Source organism: Carcharhinus amblyrhynchos, chromosome 12 (genome assembly GCF_965287045.1).
Source record: "Carcharhinus amblyrhynchos chromosome 12, sCarAmb.v2.hapA, whole genome shotgun sequence".
NCBI classification, from domain to species: Eukaryota; Metazoa; Chordata; class Chondrichthyes; order Carcharhiniformes; family Carcharhinidae; genus Carcharhinus; species Carcharhinus amblyrhynchos.
The window spans coordinates 14655062-14677060 of NC_137335.1; the positions used below are offsets into that span (position 1 = coordinate 14655062).

Below are 21999 nucleotides of genomic sequence, written 5' to 3' on the forward strand. Positions count from 1 at the left end.
GATCGGTGGGGGGGGGGGGGGGGGGAATGTGGGGCATGCTGGGAAAATAACTCAAAAGGAAAATACTGCAGATGCTGGAAGTCTGAAATAAAATTAGAAAATGGTGGAAAGGCCCAGCAGGCCGGGTAGTGCCTGTGGAGCGAGAAACAGAATTAACGAACAGAATTTTACTGGCACGCCTACCCTGATTCCGGGGCGGGCGAGGCTCAGAGAACAGCAACCTCTGTTGGCCTCAGGCGGGGTCGTACGAACCTCGGATGTACATGTAGGTAAAATCCTGCCCAACGTTTCAGGTTGACGGCCTTTTGTTGACACTGAGGAAATGATAGAAACTTAATTTGTTTTGAGCAAGGGAGGCAGGAGGAATTGTCATTGGACTAGTAATCCAGAGTAATGTTCTGGGGACCTGAGTTCGAATCCCACCACAGCCGATGGTGAAATTTGATTCCAATAAACATCTGGAATTAGAAGGCTAATGATGTCCATGAAACCATTGATGATTGTTGTAAAAGCCTACGTGATTCACTAATGTCCTTTAGGGTGGCACAGTGGTTCGCACTGCTACCTCACAGCGCCAGTGACTCAGATTCGATTCCCGAGTCCACATGTTCTCCCCATGGGTTTCCTCCGGGTGCTCTGGTTTCCTCTTACAGTCCAAAAGATGTGCTGGTTAGGTGCATTGTCCATGCTAAATTCTCCCTCAGTGTACCCGAACAGGCGCCGGAGTGTTGCGACTAGGGGATTTTCACAGTAACTTCATTGCAGTGTCAATGTAAGCCTACTTGTGACACTAATACATAAACTTTAAAATCTTTAAATCTGCCGTCCTTACCCAGTCTGGCCTACATGTGACTCCAGAGCCACAGCAACGTGGCTGAGTCTCAGCTGCCCTCAGAGATGGGTGATAAATACTGGCCCAGCCAGCGACACCCACATCCCAGGTTCGAATGAAAGAAAACGTGAACAGAGGAGGGGGAAAGGTCTGTGAGGGCCAGACCAAAGGTTCCATGGGACAAAAGCTCAAGAGTCAAGAGTGAGGATAGTAAAGGAAATAAAGGGTGTGTCCCAATGGGGTGTGAATGGATGGATGGCAGCTGGCTGAATGCAGAGTGAAGAAAGAAAGGGAAAAAAGACAATGAAATAAACGTGACACGAGGTGGTGGCCGGGATCTAAAATCGTTCCACTCAGCCTTGGGTATGGAGTTGAAAGGTGAAGCAGTGACCCTCCAGCTTGCCTGTTGAACTTCACTGGGACACATTAGCAGCAGGCCAAGGACAGGAAGGCCAATGTGGGAGAAAAAGCAGCTGGAAGTTCTGGCTAATACAGGAAGATTGAACACGAGGCTTTCCCCAGCGCAGGTTATCCACTCTGAGATACTGGCCAGATTACAATAGAAATAGCCAGGCTTAAATGGAAGGGATTTATACTTATTGCAGTTGGTGCAATGTAGATTGCACCACAGCAAATTGTCCACTCGAGCTCCTAGAGTACAGATGTGTCAAGCTTTCATAAGACCATAGGAGCAGAATTAGGCCATTTGGCCCATCGAGTTTGTTCCGCCATTCAATCATGGCTTCTCATTCTCCTGACTTTTCCCCATAACCTTTCAACTCCCTACCAATCAAGAATCTATCTATCTGTCTTAAATACACTCAATGGCCTGGCCTCTACAGCCTTCTGTGGCAATGATTTACCACCCTTTGGCTGAAGAAATTCCTCCTCATCTCGGCTTTAAAGAGTTGTCCCTTGACTCTGAGGCTGTGCCCTCGGATCCTAGTCTCTCCTGCTACTGGAAACATCTTCCCCACGTCCACTCTATCCAGGCCTTTCAGTATTCTGTAAGTTTCAATCAGATCCCCCTTCATTCTTCTAAACTCCATCGAGGACAGATCCAGAGTCCTAATACATCAAGCTGGACAAGGTTCATCTTCCAAATGTGTGAAGGTCCTCAGTCTGAGCCTGTTTTAGTCCAAAGTGATAAAAATAAACCCTCAGGTACTTTCCAGTGTTCTACTTCACTCCGAATACCATTCCCCCAAGCATCCTACCTACTTAGCCCTATCGTCATTGAAACTTCTCATTTTGTGTTTTATTCATTCATGGGACATGGGTGCCGCTGGCTGGCCAGTATTTATTGCCCACCCCTAGTTGCCCTTGGAGGGCAGTTGAGAGTCGACCACATTGCTGTGGTTCTGGATTCACATGTAGGCCAGACCAGGTAAGGATGGCAGATTTCCTAAAGCACATTAGTGAACCAGATGGGTTTCTTCGACAGTCGACAATGATCATCAGTAGATTCTTAATTTCAGATATTTTTTATTGAATTCAAATTCCACCACCTTCCAGGATTCAGGATTCCAGGTCCCCAGAACAGTAACTGAGTTTCTGGATTAATATCTAGCAATAATACCACTAGGCCATCGCCTCCCCACATTTTGCAGTCCATGATTAATGATAAGAATTTGCTTTGAAACCCGGTTGTCGCAGAGTTGCTGATTGTACGATGCACACACCTCACATCTTTTATTTACTTTCAGGCCATCCAGCAGACCATCGCCTCTCATGAGCCGGGGGTAAAGTTGGTGATCGAGAAGGGTGAGGCTGTCTTCGAGCTCATTCACGACCCTGCAGTCAGTGACAATCTGAAGAAGCTGCTGTCCGACTACCAGGAATTGTGCTCCACAGTGGGGGTAAGGGCCCTCGGGGTCAGGGTGGGGCCTACAGTAGGGGTAAGGGCCCTCAGGGTGAGGGTGGGGCCTACAGTAGGGACAAGGGCTCTCGGGGTCAGGGTGGGGCCTACAGTAGGGATAAAGGCTCTCGGGGTCAGGGTGGGGCCTACAGTAGGGGTAAGGGCCCTCGGGGTCAGGGTGGGGCCTACAGTAGGGGTAAGGGCCCTCGGGGTCAGGGTGGGGCCTACAGTAGGGGTAAGGGCCCTCGGGGTCAGGGTGGGGCCTACAGTAGGGATAAGGGCCCTCGGGGTCAGGGTGGGGCCTACAGTAGGGACAAGGGCCCTCGGGGTCAGGGTGGGGCCAGGGTAGGGGTAAAGGCCCCTGGTGATCAGGGTGGAGCCACAGTGAGGATAAAGGCCCCCGGGGATCAGAGTGTGGCCCACAATAGAGGTAAAGGCCCTCGGGGTCAGGGTGGGCCCACAGTAGGGACAAGGGCCCTCAGGGTCAGGGTGGGGCCAGCGTAGGGGTAAAGGCCCCTGGTGATCAGGGTGGGGCCACAGTGAGGGTGAGGGGCCTCTGGGACAGGGTGGGGCCCACAGTGAAAGTAAGGATGCACAAGGTCAGAGTAAGTGTCCACAGTGAGGATACAGGCCCTGGGATCAAAATGAGCTCTCCAGGGTCAGGGGACGGATCCCACAGCAGGAACTGGGTCCCACGATCAATTCAAGGGTAAAAAGACTTTGGGTACGCCCTGAGTCTGGATTGGTGAATGGGTGTTGGATAAAGGTACCAGAGTAAAAGCCCCAGGGTACAGTATGTCACAAGGCTAAGGACAGTAATAAGTCTCATAACTACAGGTTAAAGTCCAACAAGTTTATTTGGTAGCAAAAGCCACTAACTTTCAGAGTGCTGCCCCTTCGTCAGATGAGTCTGAGGAAGGGGCAGCCAGCGCTCCGAAAACTAGTAGCTTTTGCTACCAAATAAACCTGTTGGACTTTAACCTGGAGTTATGAGACTTCTTACTGTGTCTACCCCAGTCCAACACCGGCATCTCACATCATGAGAAGGGTAAGGACCCAGACTAAGGGCCCAGGGTCAGTGTTCCAGATCAGGGCCCAGGGTAAAGGCGTATGCCAGGGCGCAGGGCCAGGATTCAGGGTCAAGGTTCAGGGTGAGAGTTCAGGGTGAGGGTTCAGGTTCAGGGTTTAGGGTCGGGGTGAGGGTTCAGGGTCATGGTTCAGGGTTAGGCCCAGGGTCAGGGCTCAGGTTAAGCCCAGGGTCAGGGTCAGGGTTCAGACTAAGGGTTAAGAGCTCGCGGTCAGGGCGCAGGGTCAAGGTTCAGGGTGCAGGGTGAGGGCTCTGGGTTTAGGGTCGGGGCTCAGGGTGAGGGTTCAGGGTCATGGTTTAAGGTCATGATCCAGGGTCATGGTTTAAGGTCGGAGTTGAGGGTGTGGATTGAGGGTTAGGGTTCCGGGTTCAGGGTCAGGGTTCCGGGTAAGGGCTGCAGATGTCCTTCTCCAGCCTAGTCACAGACAGAACTAATGGATTAATTAGCATCTAGTAGATTTCTCAGGGAGTATTTGAAACTCCGTTTATACCAATGTGGTTGACTCTGAACTGCCCTCTGAAGTGGCCGACAATGCTCTCAGTTGCACCGCCAGCTTTTCAGGGCAGCAAGAGATAGAATGAGAGGCCTCACAATGCTCAGAGCCCAAGAATGAGTTTAAGGAAATCCCAGTGACTGTTGTGAAGTTTGTAGTCAGTATGTTGCTGATTTTCCTTTCCTAGGTGTGTGTGCAGTCTCTGGAAGAGACAGTGAGAGAGCATGAGGACTATAACAGTAACCTACAAGAGGTGGAGAAGTGGCTGCTCCAGATCTCCACCAGGCTGGTGGCCCCGGACACCACCCACAGCACCAACCTGGAGATTGCCACACAGAATCTGGCGAGGCACAAGGTGCAGAACAACTTTACATTCTAAATAAATTGCTTTCACTGGAAAACTCTCAGGGTCAGGATTAAGTGTGTATTCCTCAGCCCTGTGTGTATATTCCTCGGGTCTGTGTGTGTATTCCTTGGCCCAGTGTGTGTATTCCTTGGCCCAGTGTGTGTATTCTTTGGGTCTGTGTGTATATTCCTCTTCTCTGTGTGTGTATTCCTCTTCTCTGTGTGTGTATTCCTCTGGCCTGTGTGTGTATTCCTCTTCTCTGTGTGTGTATTCCTCTGGCCTGTGTGTGTATTCCTCTTCTCTGTGTGTGTATTCCTCGGGTCTGTGTGTATATTCCTCTTCTCTGTGTGTGCACAGTAACATCGGAATGACTGTCTCTCATTCAGCCATTCAGATTGTAACTGGTCTGTACTCATTCCCTGTTGCCTGCCTTTGTCCCATATCCCTCAATATCGAACCCATAAACTGTACAGATCACAGCCTGGAAAGATCCGGTTGGTCCTGTGCATCCACAACCTATCGGAGGAAGAGAATTCTAGATTTTCAGAGCCCTTTGAATGAAGAAATGTTTTCTCACATCAATCCTGGATGGAATTGGATCCTGGATGCACTTTAAGTTTGTGCCTCTTTATTCCGGATGTCCACCAGAGGAAACAATATCTGTCTGTCTATCTGTCTGTTTGCCTGTCTGTCTGTCTATTCATCTATCTCCCTCTATCTTTCCTTCTATCATCTCTCTCTAACATTTCTTCACATAGAGGCGAGGAGAAAAGTTGGCTTGATTGTCAACTTTCTCCCTCAAAAATCTGGAACTTTCTCCCTCAAAAATCTGGAATATTCCCCCTCAAAAATCTGGAACTTTCACCCTCAAGAATCTGGAACTGTCACCATCAATAATCTGGAATATTCCCCCTCAAAAATCTGGAGCTTTCACCCTCAAGAATCTGGAACTTTCTCCCTCAAAAATCTGGAGCTTTCACCATGAAAAATTTGGAACTTTCTCTCTCAAAATCCTGGAACTTTCTCCCTCAAAAATCTGGAACTCTCTTCCTAGAGAATCTGGTAAGACAGGGGATCAGTTGAAAATTTCGGAACTGTGATTGATAATTCTTTTGTTGATAATAGGAACCAGTGCCGATCGAGACTGAGGATATAGATGAGCGATGATCTAGCTGAAGGGGCTGAATGGCCTCCTCCAGTGTTGCTAATCGATGCTGAGTTACCGTCCCCCTGAGCACAATGTCTGCAGGATGACCTGATGTGACCCAATTTGTTTTTCTCTCCTAATAGCCAATCATGGAGGAGATTGCTGGTTTTGAACATGCCTTGTCAAGCCTGAGAAGCAAGGGTGACGGCCTGATTGCCAACTGCACCGAGGAGCTCCAGGGGAAGTTTAGGCATCAGGTCCAAGGTCACCTGCAGGGAATCCGGGACAGTTATTCTGCCATCTGTAGCACGGCGGAGAGGGTAAGGATGAGTCATCACACTCACAACCGCACTTGCTTTGTATCGTTCTGACTTTGGTGGGCGGGTTTCAAATTGAGATGTGAACCAGGATTCGAAATCTCAGAGTGGGGGGTGGGGCGGGTGGCTGGGGGTTGGGGGGGGGGGCAAGTTGAAATCTGCACCTTCCTGAAACAAAGAAAATAGGAGCAAGAGTAGGCCGTTCGGCCCCTCGAGCCTGCTCCGCATTTCATTTTGATCCTGGCTGATCATCCAATTCAATATTCTGATCTCCCCTTTCCCCCCATATCCCTCAGTCCCTTTCTGTGGGAGTGAATTCCAGACATTCACCACCCTCTGAGTGAAAAAATTTCTCCTCACCTCAGTTCTAAAAGGTTTACCCCTTATCCTCAAACTATGACCCCTAGTTCTGGACTCCTCTGCCAGTGGGAACATTCTTTCTGAATCTACCCTGTCTAAACCTACAAGAATTTTGTAAGTTTCATAGAATTGTAGAATCCCGGAGGCCTTTCGACCCTTCGATTCTGCACCGATCACAATCCTGTCTAGGCCCCACCCCCGTAATCCCCCTAACATTAACAGGCAATTTAGTATGGCCAACCCACCTAACCTGCACATCTTTGGACTGTGGGAGGAAACCGGAGCACCCGGAGGAAACCCACGCAGACACGGGGAGAAAGTGCACAGTCCACACAGAGAGTGACCCAAGGCCGGAATCGAGCCCAGGTCTCTGGCGCGGTGAGGCAGCAGTGCTGACCACTATGCCACCATGTCCGTGCCTGATCAGCTGTATGTGCATTCCACCCCCTTGGTTGTAGGAGAAAGGCAAAGAGAGGGTGGCAGGGGCTAGACTTGGCACATCTTTTGCATTTTTCCCATGAAGCCCCTGGTAGGGATCAGATCAGATACTCCAGGATATATTATGATGTTAGCCCAAGACTCCAACTACTTCTTTGGATTTTGGCATTAGTGTGAGGATAAGGTATGTTTCACTCCAGATGTGATTCTATTGACTCAATAGGAAGTTTTTATTAAGACAAACTTTATTTAACAAAATGGTTAACATGTAACAAAAAAGAATTAGCATACATTTTACCTTAAACATGACAAGCTGTAATTTTTAACTGCGAGTTATTTCTATTAGTTTCAATTTAAGCAGTATTCCCCATAGACATCAATTTCTCTGCAGAATCAGTTAGCAAGACACTGAGGCTTACATGAATTCTCAGTCCTTTAGCCTTTTAACCCCTCTGGACAGCGATACAGAGAAACACCAGTCTTCTGACTCTCAGACAGCAACCACAGAGAAAAACCTGTTTTCACACAGCCGAACTCCAGTGAGAGAGAGGAGAAAACACCTCTTGTCTTTTGTTAACCTCTGAAGAGAGATGTCTCTTTCCCAGCAGGTTTCAGACTTCAATTCCCAGAAAGATGGAGAGAGAAAGGGAAAAAGCTACTGCTCTTTTCAAACACAAACTGCAACTGCCTGCTTGTTTTTTCCTCTGTAAGCCTAGCTCCATGCACCCATATAATTTTCTTCTCCATCAACCTATTCAAACCCTACTCTGAAGCCCCAGGGAATAACTAAGAATAACAATAAAACATTCGCTGAGATTAAAACAAACACTCCAGTAATTAGGAGCAATTAAAAGTTTAAAGTTTATTTATTACTGTCACAAATGAGCTTATATTAACACTGCAATGAAGTTACTGTGAAAATCCTTTAGTCACCATGCTCCGGCAGCTGTTTGGATACACTGAGGGAGAATTTAGCATGGCCAGTGCATCTAACCAGCACGTCTTTTGGACTGTGGGAGGAAACTGGAGCACCTGGAGGAAACCCACACAGACACGGGTGGAATGTGTATACTGTGAGTCAGCAGTGCTAACCACTGTGCCACTGTGCCACCCCCCCAATTAACCTGCATGCTGAGCTGCCAGCTGTAGACAGTCAGCGCCATAATCAGAGCTGAAGTACAAATATACATTTCACCAGAGACATGATATACAATACATTTCTTAAAGGCACAGTATCGTCACACTTTGCAGAGGGAACAACACCCCATTGGGGTCGCCGTTGATGAGACGCGTACAGCGAACTGCAAACTACACCGGTTAACAGGATAACTCTCAGATCACTAACTCTGTTGCCCTTTGTCTTTGTCCCAGCTGTACCAGAGCCTGGAACGGGAGCTCCAGAGACACGTCAGTCACCAGGACACCTTGCAGCAGTGCCAAGCCTGGCTCCATTCTGTACAGCAGGAGCTGGAGCCTCAAGCCCGTCCTCCAGTCAGCCCCCAGAAATCCCTCAAACAGGTAACAACGCACTGGGAATACTGCCTTCAGTTCCGGTCACTGCATTGCAGGAAGGATGTGGAAGCTTTGGAGAGGGGGCGGCACGGGTTTACCAGGATGCTGCCTGGATTCGAGAGTGTGAGCCATAAGGAGAGGCTGGACAAACTAGGGTTGTTTTCTCTCTGGAGTGGCGGAGACTAAAGGGGAGACCTGATCGAAATTACAAGTAGCGTAGATGGGGTTGACGGTCAGAATCCTTTTCCCCAGAGTTGAAATGTCTAATACTAGGGGGCACACACTTCAGATGAGAGGGGGAAAGTTCAATGGAGATGTGAGGGGCAGGTTTTTTACACAGAGAGTGGTAGGTGTCTGGAATGTGCTGCCAGGAGTGGTGGTGGAGGCAGATACGATAGGGGTGCTTAAGAGGCTTTTAGATTAGCAGATGAATATGCAAGGAGTAGAGGAACATGGACCAAGGGCAGGCCGAAGGAATTAGTTTAATTTGGCGTCATGTTGGGCACAGTATTGTGGGCCGAAGAGCCTGTTGCTGTTCTGTCCTGTTCTAGATTCTAACATGAGCCAACCCCCCACACCTCCCCCCCATCCTAATAACATTCCCAGTGTTATCCAGCATGGATCTGCAGAAACTCTGGAGTGGTGCTGCACGCAACTATCCTGAGATCTTTTTACACCTTCAGATGTGGCAGCGAGGGTGACATTTGTGAATTTAATGGGAACTGGTTGTGTGATCGATTGTATATCTCCAGCTATAAGTGCTGACAGCTTGCCCTCTTATCATTCACTCGTGAGTTGTGGACATCTTGAAGCCTTAATTGCCCTTGAGAAGGTGGCACTCAAATGCTCCCTCTGTATCAGATCCATAGAATCCCTACAATGCAGACAAGGCCATTCAGCCCATCGAACCTGCACTGGCAACAATTCCACCCAGGCCCTATCTCCGTCAACCCACATATTAACCCTGCTAGTCCCCCTGATGCTAAGGGGCAATTTAGCATGGCTAATCCACCTAACCTGCGCATCTTGGGACTGTGGGTGGAAACTGGAGCACCCGGAGGAAACCCTGGGGGAGAATGTGCAAACCACACAAGGATAGTCACCCGACGCCAGAATAACCGCTGGTCCACCGCAACAGGCCTTCTGCTGGAAGCTCTGGAGGTCCACGTGCTCCCGTTGTACTGACAGGAGTTTGACCCAGCCACAGTGAGGGGATGGTGATGTATTTCCAAGTCAGAATGTGAGTGAGTTGAGAGGGGAGCTTGCAGACAGTGGTGTTCCAGTGTGTCTGCTGCTTTGGAAGTCTAGATGGCACAGGTCACAGCTGCTGTCAAATGAACCTTGAAAAGTTACTACTGTGCACCCTGTCAGAGAACGCACTGCGCTGGCATTGAAGGCATTAATGTGTAAGGTGATTGATTGGCTGCCAAGAAGGCACATTGCTTTGTTCAGAATGACACTGAGATTCATGGGTGTTGTTTGTGTTGCATTTATCCAGGCAAGCCAAGAATATTCCATCACATATTCCTGCAACGGTAAATGTGTCTCTGTAAAGTTAATTTTTAATGAGTTTCGGAAAGAATTCTTCTCATTTCAGCCCACTTCTCATTCACGTGTGTTCTGTTGATAAAGATGTGAAGATGCCGGTGTTGGACTGGGGCAGGAGGCACAGTAAAAAGTCTCACAACACCAGGTTAAAGCCCTACAGATTTGAACTTTAACCTGATATTGTGAGACTTCTTACTGTTGATAAAAAATATGGGATCTTTTGTTTTGCAACTAGACCCCAAAAGTCATTAATCAAGTGGAATACTGTGCCCGATTCTGAGTACCATTCTGTCTAGACCCTTTATGGTCTTTAAACTCCTCTCGTAACTCTCCTCTCAAACTGATCTGGGGATAACAGGCCCATCTTTTCCAATCTAGCCATATAACAATGGTGACCAGAACTGCATACTGCACTCCAGTTGTGGCTTCACTAGTGTCCAACATCATATCCTTACTTTTGTATTCTAAACCTCTGCCAATGAAGGATTCTGATTCAGTCTACTCTGTGTATCACCCCAGAGTCTTTGTTTTGTTATGGGATGTGCTAAAATTGTTCCCATTGTGAGTGTATTGTGCAGGGTAGGTTAGGTTGCATGGTATAAGGCTAATAACTCTGTATCCACCTTGCTACAGGTGAAATACTACCGAGCTCTGCAGGAGCAGGCAAGTACTTACCTCGAGCTGCTTTGCTCCATGTGTGACCTGTCCGATGACACTGTGAAAAAGACAGCGGCAGAGATCCAATATACCAAGCAAGCGGTAATCTATCTTGTCTCTCTTCTTTGGCCTGTTCTCGATGTGCTATTTCCATTATAATCCAGAGGAGGCAACGGCCCAGTGGTGTATTATCGCTAGACTATTAATCCAGCAACTCAGCTAAAGTTCTGGGGACCCGGGTTCGAATCCCACCACAGCAGATGGTGAAATTTGAATTCAATGAAAAATGTTTGGAATTAAGAATCTACTGATGAAACTGTTGTCGATTGTTGGAAAAATCCATCTGGTTCACTAATGTCCTTTAGGGAAGGAGATCTACTGTCCTTACCTGGTCTGGCCTCCAGAGCCACAGTTGACTCTCAACTGCCCTCCAAGGGCAACTAGGGATGGGCAATAAATGCTGGCCAGCCAGCCATGGCCATGTCCCAGGAATGAATGAAAAAATAAACCCCAAGTTGTTTTATGAAGTCAGCCTAGACCATAGGTTTTACACTTTGAATTTTTGGCATGAGTAAGCGTAAGATGTTTCACTCCAGCTATGATATTCAAATAACTCACCAGGGAGACACAGTGGTTAGCGCTGCTACCTCACAGCACCAGGACCCCAGGTTCAATTCCTGCCTTGGGTTCCTGTCTGTGCGGAGTCTGCAAGTTCTCCCCGTGTCTGCATGGGTTTCCTCCGGGTGCTCCGGTTTCCTCCCACAGACCAAAGTTATTCAGGTTAAGTTGATTGGCCAAGCTAAATTGCCCCTTAGTGCCCGAGGAAATTGCTGGGTAGATTATGAGGTAAGGCCTGCGCGGGATTGTTGTTGGTGCAGGCTCAGTGGGCTGAATGGCCTCATTCTGCACTGTAGAAGTTCTATGATTCTTTCATCAAACAAAGTTTATCGAAGGATAGAGTTAACATATAATAAGACAATAACTTTTACCAATTACAAACAAGAAAGATGATGTTATATAACAGTTTAACAGCTATGAATACTGTTCCCAACACAAGCACCCCTACAAACATATACCACCATTCCAGGCTTAGCACAGAAAGCAAGTATGCTCATGTGATGCTGGATCTTGCAGCTTTGCAACACCTGTTGGAACTTAGTATATTGGATAGAGAATTGAAACTATGACTTCCTCAACCTGGATCTCTCAGTGCACTTTGAGGTAGAGATAAAGCCACTGCTGGCCTCTAGTTTCTAGCCAGCAAACCACTTCAAGAGATGGATACACTCTTTGCCTCTAGTTATGAGTTAGCCAGCCACCAAGGGCTCAATTTCCAATACCAGAGAGAGACACAGACGTACTGCTTTCCAGTGTGGAGTCCTAACAGCTTCTAAGTAGCCAAACTGAAATTGAATCCTTGGGTTCCTCTGTGAAGGAACCACCTGATCCTGACCTGTCAATCAGCCTTCCCCCAACAATTCAAAAGGGTCATAAAGTTCATAAAGCTCCAGGACACTGCATTAGGCCCAAATTAAAAAATAAACAAAAAGACCCATTGATAAAGACCCATTGATATGGCTATAGAAGGAGTAAAAAGACATCTGCTTAGCCATCTCAGCACCAAAATTTTTTGAAAAAGCAGAACTCCTTATAACTGCAGAGAAAAATGCTTAAAATATCTTTTTTACCTTAAAGGCACAGTAGCGTCACATTCCATTGCCAACTTATTAGTAACCAGTTCAGTCTGAAACCAAAAAAATTAAATGGTTGAAAAGGCCTTTGAAGATTTTGAGAGCCCCATTTGCATGTTCATGGCACTAGAACCGAAACATTTGATGTCATCAACCTTGGGGTTTTTGTACCCTGAACAAAGTTGGAATTAAAAATTCTGGTTTTGTGTATTTATTCTTTAATGGGATCTGAGTGTTGCTGGCTGGGCCAGAATTTATTGTCCATCCCTAACTGCTCTTCATTTCAGAGGGCAGTTGAGAGTCAACCACATTGCTGTGGCTCTGGAGTCACATGTGGGCCAGATCAGCTGATTTCCTTCCCTAAAGAACATTAGCGAAGCAGGTGGGTTTTTACAACAATCAACAATGGTTTCATGGCTATCATTAGACTTTTAATTCCAGATTTTTATTGAATGCTATGGGGGGATTCGAACCTGGGTTGCCAGTGCATTACCCTGGGTCTCTAGATTACTAGTCTAGTGACTATACCATTAAGCTACTGCCATCCCTTGTCATATCAGCTGCTAAATCTTCAGTTCTTAAAAGCTAAATTGATCTTGTTTGTCAAGGTTTTCAGTGAGTCACGGTGAAGAATATAGAGCACCCACAGGGCTTTTATGTACCAGTGCATTGTCTAATGCGATGTTTCATGAGGCAGAAACAGAAAAACAGGGGTAAATGGATAGATTGCATTCATTATTTTACCTCTCAGGATTTCCCACAGGACTTCACAGCCAATGAAAATGGCGTTGCCATAGTAATGTCGGAAAGGCAGCACTCAATCGGCATACAGCGATATAGGACTATAAGAAATAGGAACAGGAGTAGGCCATTCAGCCCTTCAAGCCTGCTACAGGTCTTGATGGCACACACCATAGCAGAGAATACTAGGTTTCATGGGTTATTGCCGGTACATAGAGGTTGGATTTCTTGCACGCCCCGCACTCTGCACCCAACCCCCCCTCCCCCCCGTCAATGAAAACGGAGAATTTGGAGCTCAGTCGAATTTCTCTTTCCTTAAATAAGAACCTTTCCTCTAAACATCAATGTGATAATGAGCAGGTCAACTGCTTAGAGATGAATATTGAGCAGGACACTGGGAGAACTCGGAATAATGCCAGTTGGAATCTTTTACATCTACCTGAATGGGGAAGTGAGGCTTCGGTTTAACATTTGATTTGGAAAACGGCATCTCTGGGTAGTGCAGCACTCCCACACTATCAGTCAAACTATATCGTGCGTTCAAATCTTTGAAATGGGGCTTGAACCTTCTGGCGGGGGAGGGGGTGGTGGAAGTTACCACCCTGCCTGCCATGGGAATCGCAGTGGGTGGAGAGGTGGACCATGGAAAGATCTGTTGACCTTGGGCGGGATTTTCTGGTTTTGGGGTGGCCGGAAAGTACCCCTCTCTGACTCAGGAGACGGGAGGGCTACCCCACTGATAACTCCAACACCCCAAGTGTTTGTCCAACCCGATGCTGCTCCCCCCTGCCCCCCCCGTTACATGTTGGCACGGTCCTCAGGAGGTGATGTTGGTCAGTGAGGTGAACCTAGGCCTTACTGTCTTTCAGATTGAGCAGCAGCTGGTCAGATCGCAGGAGCTGGCGCTCGGCTGGGAGGAGATCAAACGGCAGAAAGCCGAGCTCGCGGCCTACTTCCTGGAGACCGAGCAGCAGCTCCAGAGCCTAAAGAGGAGGCCGGCGGAAATGGAGCTGAAAATTGCTCAGAAACAGTTGGCCCAGGTGCAGGTAAGAAATAATCCCCATATTAACAGAGAAATACAGAACCCCGAGATTGTCAGACAAAAGGAGGAGGCCATTCAGCCCCTTGACTTCAGAACAATATAAATATTCATTTAGATCATGACCAATCTGTAACTCAACCCCATTCTAGCCCCCATCTTTATTTCACATCCTCAATAAACAAAATATTATTCACTATCCATTGACTCTATCTACATTTCCAGCTGCCTTGGCAAAGCAGCCAGCATAAACAAGGACCCTACGCCCCCCCGGACATTCTCTCTTTCACCTTCCATCAATAAAGATACAAAACTCTGAGCTCACGCACCAACCAACTCAAGAAAGCTTCTTCCCTGATGTCATCGGACTTTTGAATGGACCTACCCTATATGAAGTCTGTACACCCTGGCTATGACTGTAACACTGCATCCTGCACCCCTTCCTTTCCTTCTCCCCTACATACACTATGTACAGTATGCCTTGTCTGTATAGCACGCAAGAAACAATACTTTTTACTGGATACCAATACATGTGACAATAATAAATCAAATCAAATCAAAACTACTATCAATATTAAACTCCAATTGGTCCCCCCTCCTCTCGTTTCAGGGAAAGAGTTCCGCATTTTCCTGATCTCCATCCTGAATAACCTAAGTCTAATTTTTAGGGTGATTTTCCTTTATTCTGGATTCCGCTATCAGAACAAATCATTTTTCTTTGCTGTATCTCCCCCATCAAACTGCTTAATGGTTTTAAACATCCTCCAATCGATCACTCCAAAACCTTCTAATCCTCAGGGGAACGCACACTCAAGGTGACGCAACCCATCCTCGTAATTTAACCCTTTGTGCCCTGATGAATAAATTGGGCCGAAGGACCTGTTTCCGTGCTGTAAACCTCTGTGACTCTGTGCCCTGATATATCTGCACTGCCAGGGTACTGCCCAGGCACGATCCTCTCCCCTGAAGGTCTGTGCTTACCCGTGTGCCCCCGGCGGGTTCTGTTTGTCAAGTCCTGTAGTAAACCTTGCCAGTGGGATGGAATTCCGGATGTGGGGAGGATGATACAGCGGGGGGGCCCGCTAATGCGGTTCCTGATTTTTCATGGTGGGAATCCCATAATGTCAGTGGCCGGGAGTGGGGGAGGGGATGGGGCAATCCCAACAGGAAATACCGCCGGTGCAGAAGCTGTTTTGGGACTCCTGTTGGATTTTCCGGCATTCCCAGCCACCGGAATGGGGAGCGGAAGATCCCCCCTCCCCGATTTCAGGCAGGTGCTGTCAGATGTTGCAAGGGTTCGAGGTTTTCCATGTTCATTCATCAGGGGCGACGCAGAGGTTAGCACTGCTGCCTTGCAGCACCAAGGATCTGGGTTCAATTCCGACCTCGGGTCACTGTGTAGAGTCTGCACGTTCTCCCCGTGTCTGCGTGGGTTTCCTCCAGGTGCTCCAGTTTCCTCCCACAGTCCAAAAATGTGTAGGTTAAGGGGATTAGCCATGCTAAATTGCCCCTTAGTGTCAGGAGGATTAGTGGGGTGAATGCTTGGGGTTATGGGGATAGGACCTGGGTGGGATTGTGATTGGTGCAGGCTCGATGGGCCGAATGGCCTCGTTCTGCAGGGATTCTATGATTATAATCTGATTAATGGGATTGATCAGGGTCAGGTCCATCTTCAGGGAGTGAGTTTCCTGCTTTATCCCTGAATGGTCCTCAGCTGATGAGGGCACACACACAGAATTAGTGGCTGTGTTCAGAGATCAGATTCCTCAGCTGTTGAAGCACTCTGTCTGTGTTTCCTCTCTGTAGGAACTGGGAACTCAGTTCCAGTCCAAGCAGACTCACATCACCTCGCTCACAGAGAAAGTCAGCAGACTGACGGAGGGCCACGAGTCGCCGGAACATTCCGAGATCGGTCAGCTCAGCAACCAGTGGTTGGAGGTGTGTCAGCAGATCAATGAATTGCTCGCAATGAGAGAGGAGGACCAACAGAGAGCCAGAGATTACCACGACCGAATGAGCATTGTGGAGGTGCTACTGGACAAGTTCACCAAAGAATGGGACAACCTGGCCAGGTGAGTGTGTAACCTGACCAGGTGAGTGTGCGACCTGACCAGGTGAGTGTGTAACCTGACCAGGTGAGTCTGCGACCTGACCGGGTGAGTGTGTGACCTGACCGGGTGAGTGTGTAACCTGACCAGGTGAGTGTGCGACCTCACCAGGTGAGTGTGTAACCTGACCAGGTGAGTGTGTGACCTGACCAGGTGAGTGTGCGACCTGACCGGGTGTGTGTGTGACCTGACCAGGTGAGTGTGTGACCTGACCAGGTGTGTGTGCGACCTGACCAGGTGTGTGTGCGACCTGACCAGGTGAGTGTGTGACCTGACCAGGTGTGTGTGCGACCTGACCAGGTGAGTGTGTGAGTGTGCGACCTGACCAGGTGAGTGTGCGACCTGACCAGGTGAGTGTGCGACTTGGCCAGGCGAGTTTGTAACCTGACCAGGTGAGTGTGTGACCTGATCTATCTGTCTACATACCTATCCACCCATCTATCTATCTAACTATCTGTCTGTCTCTCTCTCTCTGTCTCGCTGTCTCTCTCTTTCTATCTCCCTCTCCCTCTATCTCAATCTCCCTCTCTATTTCTCTCTCTCTATCTCTCTCTCTATCTTGCTTTTTTCTCACTTTCTCTTTTCTCCTCTTTTTCTCTCTCACATTGTTCTCTGCTTTCTCTCTCTTTTCTCTGCTTTTTATCTCTTGCTTTTTTCTCTCTCTCTCTCTTAACTGTCTCCCTCTCCATCTGGACATCTGTCTATTGGCCTGTTTTCTCTGTATCACGTCTCTCTCTGGCACGTGTCGGTGCAACAGGAAGTACCGGCTAGTTAGAAAGCGTTGTGACATCTTTCCTTAGCTGGGAACAATGGCGGCCTGTGGCGGGGAGACGCGTGAGGGGAATCTCAGCTCCGTGCTGCCTCCCTCCCAACACAGCGCGGTTAGTGATGCTGCTTAAGACCCACAATTCCTAGCAAAGGGCCTGTGCTCCCGAATGGAGCCTGCGAACGTTCCCTTTGGAAAGACGCAGTAATTGTTAAGCTTTCAGGCGACGTGAGGCACCTTCTCCCTCTGACCTTGTTCTCTTTGCCACAGAACCGATGCTGAGAGCACGGCCGAGCACCTGGAGGCTCTGAAGAAACTGGCGAGTGTTGTGCAGTCTCAGAGGTTCGTCCTGGATGACCTGAAGGAGCAGAAGCAGAAGCTGATGGATCGCCTGAACCCGGAAGACAAGGAGCTAATCAAGGAGCAGACGCGGCACTTTGAGAAGCAGTGGGCCCACCTGGAGGAGCTGATTGAGAAGAAGATCCAGGTTTCCGTTCTGATCTTGGAGGAACTGAGCCAGTGCCAGTCCAAGCTGGACGACCTGCTGGACTGGGCAGACGGCCAGACGCACCTGTTTGCCGAGGCGCTGAGGTGCAGCCCCCCAGCCGAATTGGCGCAGACCCTCCTCCTGGACCACATCGCCGTCTGCAACGAGCTGGAGTCCCAGCAGCTGGCGCACGGGGCGCTGACGGAGGAGGCCGAGAAGATCATGGCCCGCCTGGGCCTGGACGAGAGGCAGCGGCTGCAGCGGGCACTGAGCGCCCTCCACGCCAAGATGAGCTCCCTGGGCGAGGTGGTGGCCCAGCGCAGGAAGTACCTGAGCAAGGCGCTGTCGGACCGCACCCAGTTCCTCATGGCCGTCAGCCTGGCCACCAACTGGGTCCAGCAGAACGAGCGGGCTGTCGCCCTCCAGGAGCACGTGGCCCTCCAGCCCCTGGATGTGGGCAAGCAGATCCGGACCTGCAAGAGCGTGAGCGGCCGGCTGAAGGAGTACCAGGCCGACGTGACCGCCCTGTGGGCCCAGGGCAGGGAGCTGGCCAAGGAGGCCACCGAGGAGGAGACGGCCGAGATCATGGCCCAGCTGCAGGAGCTGCAGAGCGTGTACGACAGCGCCCTGCGGGGGAGCGGCCAGAGGCTGCAGGAGCTGGAGAAGGTCCTGGTCTCCCGGAAATACTTCAAGGCCGACCTGGACAAGGTGTGCCAGTGGCTGAAGCAGGCGGACATTGTCACCTTCCCCCAGATCAGCCTCATGAGCAGCGACGCAGAGCTGGCCTCTCAGCTGGGCAAGTACGGGCAGCTTCTGGAACAGTCCCCCGAGTACGAAAACCTGCTGCTGTCGGTGCAGAGGACGGGCAGAGAGCTGCTGGCGTCGCTGAGCGAGGCCGACCACTCCTTCCTGGACGAGAAGCTCAACGTCCTGCCCAGGCAGTTCAACAGCATCGTGGCGCTGGCCAGGGAGAAGTCAGACAGGATCCAGGAGGCCCTGGCCGGCCGCAGGGACTACGTCTCCCTGATCGACCTCACCGGCAAGGCCTTGGCCGAGCTGGAGGAGCAGCTGGTCCAGCTCAGCAAGGTGCGCCTCGGCCTCTCCTCGGAGGAGGCGGCCTCCGCCCGGAGGGACTGCCGCGCCCTCCTCGACGAGGTGACGGGCCTCGGCAAGGCGGTGGGCGAGCTGAACCAGAGGAAGGAGGCCTTCCGGAGCGGGGGGCAGCCCTGGCAGCCCGAGGAGATGGCCGGCCTGGTTAGCCTCCACGGCCGCCTGGGCCGGAGGGTGGCGCTGCGGCTGGGGGTGCTGGACGACGCGGTGGCGGCTTACCGCGCGCACGAGGCCGCCTCGCTCCAGCTGGAGGCCCAGCTCCGGGCTCTGGCCGAGCAGCTGGCCAGGACGGACCAGGAGACCCTCTCCGCGGAGGAGAAGCTGAAGAACTACCACGCCCTGGCGGGGGGCGTGCAGGACGCTGGCTGCCTGCTGAAGAAGCTGATCGAGCAGGTGGAGCAGTTCCCCCCCGAGCTGGAGAGCGCAGCCCGCGAGGCCAGGGGGAGGCAGGTCCAGGCCTGGAAGGAGGAGCTCCAGTCGGCCCAAGGAACCATCAGCGCCAGGATCATGGAGTGCGAGGCCAGGCTGGTCCAAAGCATCGACTTCCAGACCGAAATCCAGCACACCCTGGACTGGCTGCGGCAGGTCAAAGGGGACCTCGGCCAGGCCTTCAACCTGGACGCAAAGCTCGGGAGCGTCCAGGAGGAGATCCGCAAATCCCAGATCCTGGAGGAGGAGGTCCAGTCAAGTCTCCGGATCATGGCGGCACTGAGCGCTAAAGAGAAGGGGAAGTACGCAGAGTCCCGGGAGCTGATGCCCCCACAGGTGGAGAACAACCTGCTTGAGCTCTCGAGGCTCGAGACCGAAGTCCAGGAGACCTTGGGCGCCAGGAAGGTTAGTCAATTGCCGGACGGAAGGAAGCTGAGGTCCACCTGGCTGACTGACCATCCCGGCAGTCATTGTAAATCGCTAGCCGAGTCTGTGATTAATTATAGCGGTCAGCCTCTTTCAGTTAGTCTGTAATGGGTGCCAGTAGCGAGAGATTTGGGAGCCATATCTCTAACGTCCCACCCCTACAGCTAATAGTCACTGCCAAAGTACCACCGGTGTCCCCCTCACATCAATACCCACTACCCCTCACCCTGCCCCCCGACCACTCTGTGCCTGCAAGTTCCTTGTCTATTACAGCCCTCTCTCTCCACTATTACAGCCCTCTCACTCCATGATTACAGCCCTCTCTCTCCCATATTACAGCTTTCTCGCTCCATGATTACAGCCCTCTCTCCCATATTACCCCCCTCTCTCTGCCATTACAGCCCTCTCAATCCACTATTACAGCCCTCTCCCTCCATTATTACAGCCCTATCTCTTCACTGTTACAATTCTCTTTCTCCACTATTACATTCCCCTCTCTCCACTATTACAGTCCTCTCTCTCCATTATTACATGCCTATGTTTCCACTGTTACAGTCCTCTCTCTCCACTATTACAGCACTCTGTATCCAGTATTGCAGCCCTCTCTCTCTGCTATTTCAGCCCCTCTGTCCACCAACACAGCCCTCTCTCTCCACTATTAGAGACCCCCTCTTTCTAGTATTACAGCCCTCTCTGCCCACTGTTACAGGTCTCTCTCTCTCCACTATCACAGCTGTCTCTGCTATTATAGCTTCCTTGCTGCTATTACAGTCCACCCTCCAGTTCTGTATCGCTACCAAGCGAGACTCTTCTCTGGTTCTTGTTCCTCATTGGCAGGGAAATGAGATTTGTGATTTTTTTGAGAAATATTATGACTAAACCTAAGAATTGAGTGGACCCTGCTAATTTTCCTGTTAGTGTCTGAGGCCTATTACCGCCTTGCTGTTGTGGTGGTGTTTTGACAGAGCAATAATATTCTTTTCTCTGCCTCCCTCTCCAGACATCCCTGGACAAGATACACACTCTGATCCAGGGGTACCAGCGGGCAGTTCAGGCAGCTGGCAACTGGTTGGATGATGCCAGCGCTCTCCTACAGCAGACGGGCGAGGGCCTGGATGTGGAAGGTTCAGAGGAGGCCTTGAGGAGGCACGAGGAGTTCTTCGCCACGGAGACAGAGCTGGCCAGCCAGCTGGAAGAGTTGGAGGCATTGATAGCTGATCTTCTGCCCTTGATCAATGTGGCGGGGCGAGAGCAAGTCGAACAGAGCTTGGCATCATTACAGCAAAGACGGGTAGACACTGAGCAACATGCTGAAGGTCAGCAAGACATTCTCCAAAGGTAAATTCCTCAAATGGGCGGCAATGTCTTAGAATCATAGAATCCATACAGGTGGAGAAGAGTCCATTCAGCCCATTGAACGTGCACCAATCCCTCCTATCCCCGTAACCCTACGTATTTGCCCTCTGACACTAAGAGGCAATTTATCATGGCCAAACCTACCTAACCTGCACATCTTTGGACACTAAGGGGCAATTTATCATGGCCAATCCACCTAACCTACACATCTTTGGACACTAAGAGGCAATTTAGCATGGCCAAACCTACCTAACCTACACATCTTTGGACACTAAGGGGCAATTTAGCATGGCCAAACCTATCTAACCTACACATCTTTGGACACTAAGGGGCAATTTAGCATGGCCAGTCCACCTAATCTGCACACCTTTGGAGTATCAGAGGGAACCAGAGCATCTGGAGGAAACCCATGCAGACATGGGGAGAACGCGCAGACTCCGCACAGTGATCCAGCTGGGAATCGAACCTGGATCCCTGGTGTTGTGAGGCAGCAGTGCTAACCACCGTGCCACTGTGCCACCCCAAGAAAATGAGGCTAAACTTCTTTACCCAGCAAGTGGGTAGAATGTGGAGTGTGCTACCGTATGGATGCTAAAATGGGAAGCAGCGAAATACTGAAGTAGAAGCTTGATAAGTAGAGAGGGAGGAAAGAATAGAAAGTTACGCTGAGAGAGTGAGAGGAAGTTTATGTGGAGATTGTAAATTCTGTGTCATAACATTCCAGTAAAATCTTGGAAAATCTGTCCCCATTATGGGAGAGCAGCAGTAGGAGGGTAGTTCAGATCAATTAGTGTGATGGCTTTATGATTGGGTCCTCCATATGTCTCCATGACAACCTCACACCTATCGGGTAGTCAAGCATTGAAAGCCACGCCTCTGATTGGTAACTCAAGCTGTCCATCCATCAATCATCCTGCCATTGGTCTAGCTTGCTCCCTCCTGCCATTAATGTGGGTTCAAGCCTCATTGGAGAGGACTGTGTACAAACTCTGAGCTGATCCTATCAATGCGGTACTGAGAGGGTGCCGCTCTGTCAGAGGTACCGATGTCTCTTGGATGATTTTTTTTATTCATTCATGGGACATGGGCGTCGCTGACTGGCCAGGATTTATTGCCCATCCATAGTTACCCTTGTTCAGGAGGAAGTTAAGAGGCAACCACATTGCTGTGGCTCTGGAGTCACATGTAGGCCAGACTGGGTAAGGACAGCAGATTTCCTTCCCTAAAGGACATTAGTGAACCAGATGGGT

At 50.0% G+C, this 21999-nt stretch overlaps 1 protein-coding gene across 7 annotated transcripts in view; it reads left to right on the top strand.

The window, feature by feature from the left end:
* The window catches only part of syne1b (spectrin repeat containing, nuclear envelope 1b), a 415064-nt gene that overhangs the window by 183950 nt on the left and 209115 nt on the right, over positions 1-21999 (top strand). For all 7 annotated transcript variants that reach the window (XM_080200097.1, XM_080200090.1, XM_080200089.1 and 4 more), the window contains 9 exons: positions 2539-2691; positions 4459-4626; positions 5908-6084; positions 8251-8397; positions 10573-10698; positions 13898-14074; positions 15874-16139; positions 17212-19372; positions 20394-20731. In XM_080200097.1, the coding sequence (XP_080056223.1) occupies positions 2539-2691; positions 4459-4626; positions 5908-6084; positions 8251-8397; positions 10573-10698; positions 13898-14074; positions 15874-16139; positions 17212-19372; positions 20394-20731 (3713 nt within the window). The remainder of the gene's footprint in view (positions 1-2538; positions 2692-4458; positions 4627-5907; positions 6085-8250; positions 8398-10572; positions 10699-13897; positions 14075-15873; positions 16140-17211; positions 19373-20393; positions 20732-21999) is intronic.